Source organism: Prenolepis imparis, unplaced genomic scaffold, assembly GCF_030444845.1.
Source record: "Prenolepis imparis isolate NDT839.2.m4 unplaced genomic scaffold, iyPreImpa1.0 SCAF_2, whole genome shotgun sequence".
In the NCBI taxonomy this organism is placed as follows: domain Eukaryota; kingdom Metazoa; phylum Arthropoda; class Insecta; order Hymenoptera; family Formicidae; genus Prenolepis; species Prenolepis imparis.
The window spans coordinates 615,769-628,168 of NW_028141160.1; the positions used below are offsets into that span (position 1 = coordinate 615,769).

General features: G+C 28.6%; 2 protein-coding genes across 6 annotated transcripts in view; one reads left to right on the forward strand and one right to left on the reverse strand.

Moving 5' to 3' along the window:
• Argl (Argininosuccinate lyase) overlaps positions 1-12,400 on the forward strand; it is an 82,322-nt gene that overhangs the window by 9,805 nt on the left and 60,117 nt on the right. The gene's annotated exons all lie outside the window — the stretch shown is intronic.
• Positions 3,390-6,063, reverse strand: LOC145932532 (ATP-dependent DNA helicase Pif1-like). 5 transcript variants are annotated; one of them, XR_014424720.1, is made up of 4 exons: positions 4,492-6,063; positions 4,162-4,404; positions 3,529-3,949; positions 3,390-3,449 (listed from the first exon to the last, which is right to left on the reverse strand). XR_014424720.1 is itself a non-coding variant. In XM_083031528.1 (3 exons), exons 1-3 carry the CDS (start codon positions 4,790-4,792, stop codon positions 3,942-3,944), a joined length of 579 nt encoding a protein of 192 aa, XP_082887654.1. In that variant the 5' UTR covers positions 4,793-6,063; the 3' UTR covers positions 3,403-3,941. The 5 variants fall into 4 exon arrangements, 2 of the variants coding, with proteins under 2 accessions (XP_082887654.1, XP_082887655.1); XR_014424721.1 differs by having other exon boundaries at positions 3,403-3,949; positions 4,492-4,704; positions 4,765-6,063; XR_014424719.1 differs by having other exon boundaries at positions 3,403-3,949.

Genomic DNA, 12,400 nt, shown 5'->3' on the forward strand with positions numbered 1-12,400 from the left:
TATGTAATATTTAACATACATAGCTGCATACTTTTTTTTATAAGCTATGTATTTTTTATATTTTATAACTATGTATTTTTTTACATCAATTGATTGGTCTCATTATTCCATTTTGAAAAAAAGTATTAAGGTGATTACCGAGAACTGAATATTTTACAATATATGTTACATTTTATGTCAAAAAATTGTCAACTTCGAATCTTTATAACTCAAAAAGTACTTAATGAAAAAATACTTTATTATAGGGTTTTGGAAAGCTCTTGAGATAAGCTACAAGAATATGCAATGAAAAATAGGTAGTTCCATTTAAGAAATTGACGGTGATCTTCACATAATCTTCAACTGATTTTCCAAGGTCAAATTATTGTCACTATCTTATGGCCCCCTTGCAGTCATACAATTTTTGTTTGAAACATTTTTCGATATTTCGCTTAGTTAATTAACCGTATTATTTAAAATGGTTCACCTTATGTATATAGATATGATGATAAAATTATATTGCGCTCATTTCTTACATGTTCATACGTGAGATATAATTAAAGAATTAAAAAATACAAACAATTTAAAATTTTAATATTAAAGATGAGTAACAAATTCGTGGAAATACTATTTAAATATATTACCGTTATTGTTTCTATTAATGGATTAACCAAGAATTTTTTTTCAAATCAGATTAGTGTTATTAATTTTATTTGTATCCATAAAAACACTTATAAAAATCATTATTTAATTATTACGATTAAAGGATTAATTTCTATGGATCAAATGCTTTTTTTTAATAGTTTTGTTAAAATAAAGTAAGGATATCTTTTTCTTAGAAAAAGATGTAAAGAGAATCTGCAAATATAATACAAAAAAATGAAAGAGCCCACCAGCTTTTAAGTTTTGTAAGTTTTCATTGCATATTCTTGTAGCTTATCTCAAGAGTTATATATATACAGAGTGATTCACGTAACGGTCGCCACGATTTTTGGAACATTTCCGCTTATTTAAAAAAAAGTTTATACAGTGAAAATTAATCTGCTTTACGCAAGCTTTAACATGCAATAGAAAATTTAGAAAAATAATTTTTTTTTATAAACAAATTAATGTCACATTAAATTTCTTAAATGGAACCATCATATTTTTTTTACATAAATTGATTCTTTACAATATTCTGCATAAAAAATTATAAGGGTAGGATGATAAAAAAGTGAATAGTTTACGAGATATTTTATATTTTAATTTCATAAAGATTATATTCGTAAGGATCGCCACGATTTTTAGGGCACTTACAATAATCTAACAAAAAATGTCATTAATCAGAAATTTACCAGTTTGTAACCGTCAATAAATTTAACAATAATTTAATGATTGCATACAATTTTACTTTATGTTACATTTTTTCAATTCAAAATCAACAATTTTTAAGCTTCTACAGCGTAATTCTTTGCTATCGAGGAAGATTCACTAAAAACGTAAATAGTAAACAGACTTGACTTTGACCTTATGTTACCGCCAGTTTAAAGAAAAGTTTATACAGTGAAAATTAATCTGCTTTACGCAAGGTTTAACATGCAATAGAAAATTAAAAAAAAATTTTTTTTATAAACAAATTAATGTCACATTGAATGTTTTAAATGGAACCATCATATTTTTCTTACATAAATTGATTCTTCACAATATTCTGCATAAAAAATTATAAGGGTAAGATGGTCAAAAAGTGAATAGTTTACGAGTTATTTTATATTTTAATTTTATAAAGGTAGTTATAACTATTTTAATTTTATAATGGTGGTAATAACTATTACCGGACATCCTGTATATATATATATATATATATATATATATACATATACAGGGCGCGAATTATGAGACACCCTGTATATATATATATATATACAGGGTGCCTCATAATTCGCGCCCCACCCGTCAGGGGCAGGTAGAGCAGGTCACACTGAGTAAGAAAGTTCTTTACCGTTTTGCGATTTTCTCAATAATAAAGGAGAAATTAATTAATAAAGTTCGGCCAATCTAAGCGAGTGATAGCGCGCGGCGAGAAGAGACAGCCCATATAATTATACGTTTCTAAGCGCGCGATGGAGGGGTAGGAGGAGTTCGACGTAAAGCTCCAGATCACACATGTGCATACATACACCGTCAGTCTTTTGTCAAGCGCGGACTCCTATCGCTTCGCCGCGCGCGGCCTCCTACCTCTCCGCCGCGCGCATAGAAACAGTGTATATGGACTGTCTCTTCTCGTCGCACGCTATCACTCGCTTGGATTGGCCGAACTTTATTAATTAATTTCTCCTTTATTATTGAGAAAATCGCAAAACGGTAAAGGACTGTCTTACTCAGTTGGACCTGCTCTACCTGCCCCTGACGGGTGGGGCGCGAATTATGAGACACCCTGTATACAGTGTGTCCGGTAATAGTCGCATCAACCGTTTTGGGCGGGTAGAGCACGTTATATCGAATAGAAAAATCTTATACCATTTTGCTAAATTCGTAATAATTATTGAGTTATTAATTAAAATATCTAAGCGAATGAGCGGGTGGAAAGCAGTAGGCTGGACTCGGTGTCGAATAACTTATTTGTTTAAGTCGCTTATTAACAAAAGCATTATTTGATCGAGAGGCGGCGTCATGCAGCAAGTGGCGAGCAATGTAGCGGCGCCGAAAAGTAAGATGATACTTTTGATACTAAACGACAGCCATTTGACATGCCCACCGAGTCCGGCCTACCGCTTTCCAACCGCTCATTTGCTTAAATATTTTAATTAATAATTTAATAATTATTGCGAATTTAGCAAAATGGTATAAGATTTTTCTATTCAGTTTAACGTGCTCTACCTGCTCACGACGGTTGATGCGACTATTACCGGATACCCTGTATACATACATACATATACATATATATATATATATAGTGTCTTAATATTATTTTTGCAAAATACATTAAGTTATCATTATCTTATTATATAATCATTTTTGTTATAAAATAATATATAAAATATAAAATAAAGTAAAATAATATAAAATAAAAATATTAAATATTTTTGTGTTAATAGAAATATTTACATTATTTCCGTTAAACACTACATTTTATTAGTAAATAAAATGTAAAATTTTCCAATATTAAAATTTATATTTGTAAAAAATTTTTATATATTCCCTGATCAAATTATTATTATTATTATTTAAAAAAAATTGTTTTTTATCACATGTAAAAAACAAAAAATTAAATATATATTTCTGTATATACATAATTTTTAACAAATTTGTTATTTCGTTGATTATCAAGATAAACTTTTAATGCTTGCCAAGAACGAACTCGCGAAAAAGCAACATAAAGTTGTCCATGAATAAAAACATCTTTGCGAAGATCTAATCCAATTCTATCAAACGTCTGTCCTTGTGATTTATTAATCGTCATGGCAAAAGCTAATTTTATTGGAAATTGTCTTCTGGAAAAAGTAAAAGGATATACATTTTCACAATATAATGTTATTCGATTTAAAAAAATAATATCTCCTATTTTATCACCTGTTAAAATTTTGCACTTTAATAAATGATCTGCAAGTTCTATAACCATTAATCTAGTACCATTACAAAGACCTTCATTGATACTAAGATTTCGAATCAACATAATGATACAATTCGGTCTTAAACGTAATTCATGTGGAGGAAGAGATGATGGAGATAAACTATTTAAATATTCTGGTAACAAAGCTTCACCAATATCACCATTGTCATTATTTACAGCGCTGTCTACACTTGTATAAATTCGTTCATTAGTTATATCTAATAATTCAACAACTTTCTTATTAATTTCATCTACATCAATATTTCTTGCAGAAAGTATTGCACATTTAGCTACTTTAGCAAACTCCTTTTTTCTTATTAACTCGCCGTATATATCTTCCACAATATCAGCATTAATAGGTGTCACACAACATTCAGGAATCTGTAAGTTATCATTAAAATCGTTTAATAAACCGTCTCTCATATCTAATAAAAACTTTGCAAATTCAATTTCTTCTGGAAGAACTCGCATATTTTGTATTAAAGAGAATTTTACGAAATGCTTCCAAAGAGAACTAAACTTAATAGAAAGATTTACAATTTCACTTCGAGTAGCATGTACTTTAATAGGCAAAAGTTGTCTAAAATCACCACCTAATAAAACAATTTTTCCACCAAAAGGAATATCATTATTCATAATATCACGCAATGTTCGATCCATTATTTCTAAAGCATATCGTGGTGCCATTGGTGCTTCATCCCAAATAAAAATATCAACTTCTTTTAAATATTGAGCTTCTTTTGATTGGATTTTAATAGTTGATGATGAATCAGCAAATAATGGAACTGGTAATCCAAATATCTTATGGACTGTTTTTCCAAAAGGTAATAACGTAGCTGCAATACCCGTAAATGCCATTGTACATACATGTTTATTTTTAATTCTAGCTAAATAATAGATAGTTGTATATATATATGTTTTACCTGATCCACCTGGACCATCAATATAAAAACAATTATTAGAGATATTATTGTCTAATTCATTTAATATAAGATCGACGATCTCTTTCTGTTTATTATTTAATTGTTTATATTGTTTGGTGCCTATTTCCATAGCTTCTTCAAATGCCATGTAATCCTCTTCTTTGTCATTTTTAGTTAATTGTTCCATTTGTGGAAAATTAACAAAACTTTTACCTTCAGCACAAAGCATACTATTAATTTGTACATATACTTTATTTTGTGCTTGTAACATACCAAACTGTCGAACATAATCCTCAGACATTGCTACTTTAAAGTTTTCCCACAACTCTTCAGGATGTAATGGTTGACAATGTAATAATATACAAATAATCTACGAAGTTGTCGTGGCATCATCCATCCAACAGCTTCATTCATAGCTCTTTTCCATTCATCATCATCTTCGATTAAACCTAAAGCTAAACATGCCGCTGAAAATGATTGACAAAATTCTTCATTTACAGTTCTTAAATCGTTAAAACTTGTGGCCCCTTTTACTGTGAGTAACAATAATCGTAAATGAAATAATTCTATTTGTGTTGGACTAACGGAATACATTCGTCCTATACAATTAAAATGACTTTTACGTTTGACCCAACGCGAGACATTTCTGCCATTAATTTTCTCTTTTTTAAATGTATAATAGCGTGGAATTTCTATATATAAGTATTGTCTTGCTTCTTCATCTCGTAAGTTTAATGAAAAATAATCTATTAACATAGTAACTTGATCTAAAGCAGAAGTCATTGCATCATCAATGTTATCATTTTCAATTATAATATTTTGCTCATTAGGAAGATGAACTGGTAAACGTGTTATAGCATGACTTTTATCTTGTAGTTTTTTACCAAGAATACGCCAGTTAGCTTCAACAGGTCCAACATAACGAGCTTCGATGTAATTATGTATCTCATCATGATCAATAACAACACTTTCTGTTATTGGTTCAATAGTTATAGCAGCAACATCATGTCCTTTATAAATATATTTATATAGATATTTAACTGATTTAATACTTGAAACTACTTCAACATTTATATGACTGTTAAATATAATTGATAAAGTAGGACAATATGGAACAACATAACGATTATCAACTACATATCCACCAGGACGTTCAAAATTTTTTCCATTATTTCGTCGACGATAATAAGGATAAGCATCTTCATCCATTTTAGTTTCTTCAAGAAAAGATTTCGGATAGTGTTTCGAACAACGTCCATCTATCAAACACCAATCACCACAAGGTCCATGAATCATATGTTTCATGATTATATCATGTAAAGTACGATTTTCACATGGATCAGGAATTTCAGCAGAAATATATTTATCAACAATTTGTGAAGTTGTTATTTTAAAATTGTATTTTAAAGTAATTAACATATGAATATGTGGCAAACCACGTTTTTGAAATTCAATAACATACACAAACGCTGCTACTTCACCAAAAAATTTTTGCTTAACGATTAAATCAATTAAATAATCTTTTTTAATATTAAAAACACGAGCACAAATGTCAGGTCTATCAGAAGCTTGTTGACCAGGCAATAGATTTTCTTCGATTTCACGCCATTTTGGATTGCAAGTCATTGTAATAAAAAGATCTGGCTTACCAAATTTACTAACAATTGCCATTGCATCTTGATAATTTTGCAACATATTACGCGGTGACCCAATAAATGTGGAAGGAAGTATAACCATTTTTCCAATACGTCCATTTAAGTTATTCGCTGTAGTTTGTAAATAATCTCTTAAGCCTTGATATGTTTCGGTACGTAATTCTTTTTGATGATTTTTACAGTAATCAATTCTATCTTTTTCTATTTTTACATAACTATCTACAAGCCATTGCTGAAATAAGCGACGTCCTAATAAAAAGACATTAAATTCATCACGAATAGCCATACGATATTTAATATACTGTCCTCTAGTTATTCGTCTATTACTATTTAATTTTTTTAAATCACGATGCCATCCTTGAGTGCCGTATGGATAAAATAAAGGATATACCCATGGTTCAACATTTGGATCCATAATACTAACTTTTTGTAAAGTTTTAGTGTTTTTATTACATATAGTAACGTATGAGTCTGGAATTTCTCCATCAGCAGTTGTATAAAAAACAGCAGCAACTTCATTAGTTCTTTGAAAATTATATCGACGTCGATCCATTCCTGGTTTTAAAGTAAATAATAATTGTAATTCTGGTAACAATTGACCTGATTCTATTGCAAATTGCCGTTGATTTTCTAGTTCTTCACTCATCATTTGATATGACTGTGCAAATATGTTATTATTTCGCATTATACATTCAAGATTTTGTAAAATTTCAATATTTAAATGTGAATTCTGATTAAGACGATGATTTATCGCTTCATTTGAATCTACAATAAAAAGTTGACCATAAGAAGGAGTTTCATTTTCTGCAGCATGTAATGCTGTATTAATTTGATAATAAATCTGCCCTTGTATTTTAAAACAATATGGACCAGGTCGTCTATCTTGAAAATTAATTAAATTAGCGTTAAATGAGGCAAATGAAAATGAACTGTTATAACTACGAATATTTTGAAAAAAATTATTAGATTTTACGTGACTACCATCAAATAAACTACGAATGAATTGAGGAAATTCAGGCAATGGTTGCACAGATACTGCACCATGATTACAACAATCATGAAATGAATATCCTTTATTAGAAATTTTTTCAGCTGCAAAGTGTTTTGCATTACAATGAATACAATACACGTCCATGGGACCAATATAATATTCAATTACATCGTTAAGTGATATTGTACTAATATTACTTAAACGAGGTTGTTTTTTATGTCGTGATCGATAACGAGTTTGATATTCTACAGATGATTGTAATGTTGATTTAACATTTAAAGGATTTTCTTCAACTTCCCAATCTAATTCTATTACACGATTATCATTTGATGTACCAGCAATACAAATAGTTTGTTGATTTAACTTCTTTGAAGAATTTTCAACTAATTTGTTATTTTCACGACGCCGTCGTTGATTCTCCCTTCTTTTTTCTCGACGTCTTTGTAAAAATTCTTCTTTTTCTTCTAAAGTACGTACAATTTTACGTCTTCCCATTTTACAAGAATTTTCTATATTAATATACTATATATACTGTCTTAAATATATACACGTAATGTTATTAATAAATATTAATAAAGAGAAAAAAATAATTTATACAAAAAATTTTTTATTATTTAAATATCTTTTACTATTTAAATAATCTACGTATTATATTAATAATATATATTATTATTATTTATATATTATTATTATTTATATATTATATTATTTAAATATTATGATTACTTATAAATTATTATTATTAGATTACATTTTCAATTAAAATAAAAATTGATATTCTTTTTAGAAATAGAATCTGGTGAATTATTATCGGACTGACAATTATCATATACTTTAAGACCAAATATAGATAGACGTCGATATAAAGAATTAATAAAGTTGTTGCTGTTTTTCTCACTTTAAATAAATTAACTTACATAAATGAGTTAATTATTATGGTTATTATAGTTATTGTTAAAATTATTTTGTTTTCAACATTGTCATCATCTTCATTGTCATTATTATCGTTATCATTGTAGTTATCGTCAATATTATAATAATTTATATCATCAATATCATCATTTATATATCATTCATATCATCGATTATCATCAATATCATAATTATTATTAATAATAATATCAATACTTCTTAATAATATTATTTATTTATTAATTGCACATACATAAAAAGATATAAAAATAATTACAATATATAATAATTAATACCACTGTAATAAAATTAATATTAATTAAATTCTTATAAATACATAAATTATATTATAAATAATATAATTAAATATATTATAATACAATAAAATTAAAATATCATTAAATATAAAATACTAATTATAGTTAAATCAACATAATTTATAATATAGTTTTCTCAAATAATTTTCTTTTTTCACTCTTTCTTCTTCTCTTTTCCTCTTTTTTCTCTTTTATTTATTTTGTCACTTTGTATAGTTTCCTCGCCTTTCCTGAAACAAAAGAAACAAATATTAATAATCTACATTTATTTAAAAAAATAATATGTGAGAAATTATAAATAATACACACATACATACATACATACATAAGTATAATTTATATATACATATATATATATATATATAAATTATATTATATACGAGGGCGGTCCGATAAGTACTTAGCCTCACCGCCCGATGGTGCCAGTATCACAAGAGAGATTTACTATCGTGTAGTACATTCTCGTAGACGGCTACTGTCAAAATTTCAACCGAATCGGACTCGTAGTTTTGTTTTGACCGCGTGTGGGAGCGAGCGTGTCCACGGATTTTAGAAAAATGGAAAAAGAGCAATATCGGTCGGTGATTCGATTCTTGTTTTTGGAAGGGAAATCGCGCAGCGAAATCAAAGAGCGCTTGGATAAGCTTTTTTATCATCCTACCTTTATAAATTTTTATGCAGAATATTGTGAAGAATCAATTTATGTAAATAAATATATGATGGTTCCATTTAAAAAATTCAAGTTGACATTAATTTGTTTATAAAAAAAAAATTTTTTTTTAATTTTCTATTGCATGTTAAAGCTTGCGTAAAGCAGATTAATTTTCACTGTATAAACTTTTTTTTGAACAGGCGGAAATGTCCCAAAAATCGTGGCGAAACTGTTACGTGAATCACCCTATATATATATATATATATATATATATATATACAGGGTAGGCCATTTTAAACAATACGGTCAATTTTCTCGTAAACTAAGCGAAATATCGAAAAATGTTTCAAACAAAAGTTGTATGGCTGCAAAGGGGCCATAAGATAGTGACAATGATTTGACCTTGGATAGTCAGTTAAAGGTTATGTGAAGGTCACCGTCAATTTCTTAAATGGAATCATCTATTTTTTATTGCATATTCTTATAGCTTATCTTAAGAGCTTTTCAAAACTCTATAATAAAATATCTTTTTATGGAGTTATACTCTTTGAGTTATAGAGGTTTCAAGCTCACAATTTTTGGACATAAAATATAAAATATCTCGTAAAATATTCAGTTTTCGATAATCATACCTTAATACTTTCTTGCACAGTATAATAAGATCAATCAATTGGTATAAAGAAAACAGATGATTGTTTTAAAAAAATATGTAATATTTAACATACATAGCTGCATACTTTTTTTTATAAGCTATGTATTTTTTATATTTTATAACTATGTATTTTTTTACATCAATTGATTGGTCTCATTATTCCATTTTGAAAAAAAGTATTAAGGTGATTACCGAGAACTGAATATTTTACAATATATGTTACATTTTATGTCAAAAAATTGTCAACTTCGAATCTTTATAACTCAAAAAGTACTTAATGAAAAAATACTTTATTATAGGGTTTTGGAAAGCTCTTGAGATAAGCTACAAGAATATGCAATGAAAAATAGGTAGTTCCATTTAAGAAATTGACGGTGATCTTCACATAATCTTCAACTGATTTTCCAAGGTCAAATTATTGTCACTATCTTATGGCCCCCTTGCAGTCATACAATTTTTGTTTGAAACATTTTTCGATATTTCGCTTAGTTAATTAACCGTATTATTTAAAATGGTTCACCTTATGTATATAGATATGATGATAAAATTATATTGCGCTCATTTCTTACATGTTCATACGTGAGATATAATTAAAGAATTAAAAAATACAAACAATTTAAAATTTTAATATTAAAGATGAGTAACAAATTCGTGGAAATACTATTTAAATATATTACCGTTATTGTTTCTATTAATGGATTAACCAAGAATTTTTTTTCAAATCAGATTAGTGTTATTAATTTTATTTGTATCCATAAAAACACTTATAAAAATCATTATTTAATTATTACGATTAAAGGATTAATTTCTATGGATCAAATGCTTTTTTTTAATAGTTTTGTTAAAATAAAGTAAGGATATCTTTTTCTTAGAAAAAGATGTAAAGAGAATCTGCAAATATAATACAAAAAAATGAAAGAGCCCACCAGCTTTTAAGTTTTGTAAGTTTTCATTGCATATTCTTGTAGCTTATCTCAAGAGTTATATATATACAGAGTGATTCACGTAACGGTCGCCACGATTTTTGGAACATTTCCGCTTATTTAAAAAAAAGTTTATACAGTGAAAATTAATCTGCTTTACGCAAGCTTTAACATGCAATAGAAAATTTAGAAAAATAATTTTTTTTTATAAACAAATTAATGTCACATTAAATTTCTTAAATGGAACCATCATATTTTTTTTACATAAATTGATTCTTTACAATATTCTGCATAAAAAATTATAAGGGTAGGATGATAAAAAAGTGAATAGTTTACGAGATATTTTATATTTTAATTTCATAAAGATTATATTCGTAAGGATCGCCACGATTTTTAGGGCACTTACAATAATCTAACAAAAAATGTCATTAATCAGAAATTTACCAGTTTGTAACCGTCAATAAATTTAACAATAATTTAATGATTGCATACAATTTTACTTTATGTTACATTTTTTCAATTCAAAATCAACAATTTTTAAGCTTCTACAGCGTAATTCTTTGCTATCGAGGAAGATTCACTAAAAACGTAAATAGTAAACAGACTTGACTTTGACCTTATGTTACCGCCAGTTTAAAGAAAAGTTTATACAGTGAAAATTAATCTGCTTTACGCAAGGTTTAACATGCAATAGAAAATTAAAAAAAAATTTTTTTTATAAACAAATTAATGTCACATTGAATGTTTTAAATGGAACCATCATATTTTTCTTACATAAATTGATTCTTCACAATATTCTGCATAAAAAATTATAAGGGTAAGATGGTCAAAAAGTGAATAGTTTACGAGTTATTTTATATTTTAATTTTATAAAGGTAGTTATAACTATTTTAATTTTATAATGGTGGTAATAACTATTACCGGACATCCTGTATATATATATATATATATATATATATATACATATACAGGGCGCGAATTATGAGACACCCTGTATATATATATATATATACAGGGTGCCTCATAATTCGCGCCCCACCCGTCAGGGGCAGGTAGAGCAGGTCACACTGAGTAAGAAAGTTCTTTACCGTTTTGCGATTTTCTCAATAATAAAGGAGAAATTAATTAATAAAGTTCGGCCAATCTAAGCGAGTGATAGCGCGCGGCGAGAAGAGACAGCCCATATAATTATACGTTTCTAAGCGCGCGATGGAGGGGTAGGAGGAGTTCGACGTAAAGCTCCAGATCACACATGTGCATACATACACCGTCAGTCTTTTGTCAAGCGCGGACTCCTATCGCTTCGCCGCGCGCGGCCTCCTACCTCTCCGCCGCGCGCATAGAAACAGTGTATATGGACTGTCTCTTCTCGTCGCACGCTATCACTCGCTTGGATTGGCCGAACTTTATTAATTAATTTCTCCTTTATTATTGAGAAAATCGCAAAACGGTAAAGGACTGTCTTACTCAGTTGGACCTGCTCTACCTGCCCCTGACGGGTGGGGCGCGAATTATGAGACACCCTGTATACAGTGTGTCCGGTAATAGTCGCATCAACCGTTTTGGGCGGGTAGAGCACGTTATATCGAATAGAAAAATCTTATACCATTTTGCTAAATTCGTAATAATTATTGAGTTATTAATTAAAATATCTAAGCGAATGAGCGGGTGGAAAGCAGTAGGCTGGACTCGGTGTCGAATAACTTATTTGTTTAAGTCGCTTATTAACAAAAGCATTATTTGATCGAGAGGCGGCGTCATGCAGCAAGTGGCGAGCAATGTAGCGGCGCCGAAAAGTAAGATGATA

Excerpts from the sequence above, each read along its gene's own strand:
- LOC145932532 (XM_083031528.1), bottom strand. The coding sequence starts at position 4,792 with ATGTCTGAGGATTATGTTCGACAGTTTG. Across the intron at positions 4,705-4,764 it reads GGATTATGTTCGACAGTTTG|GTAAAAGTTTTGTTAATTTT; the intron begins GTATGTTACAAG and ends TTTGTGCTGAAG.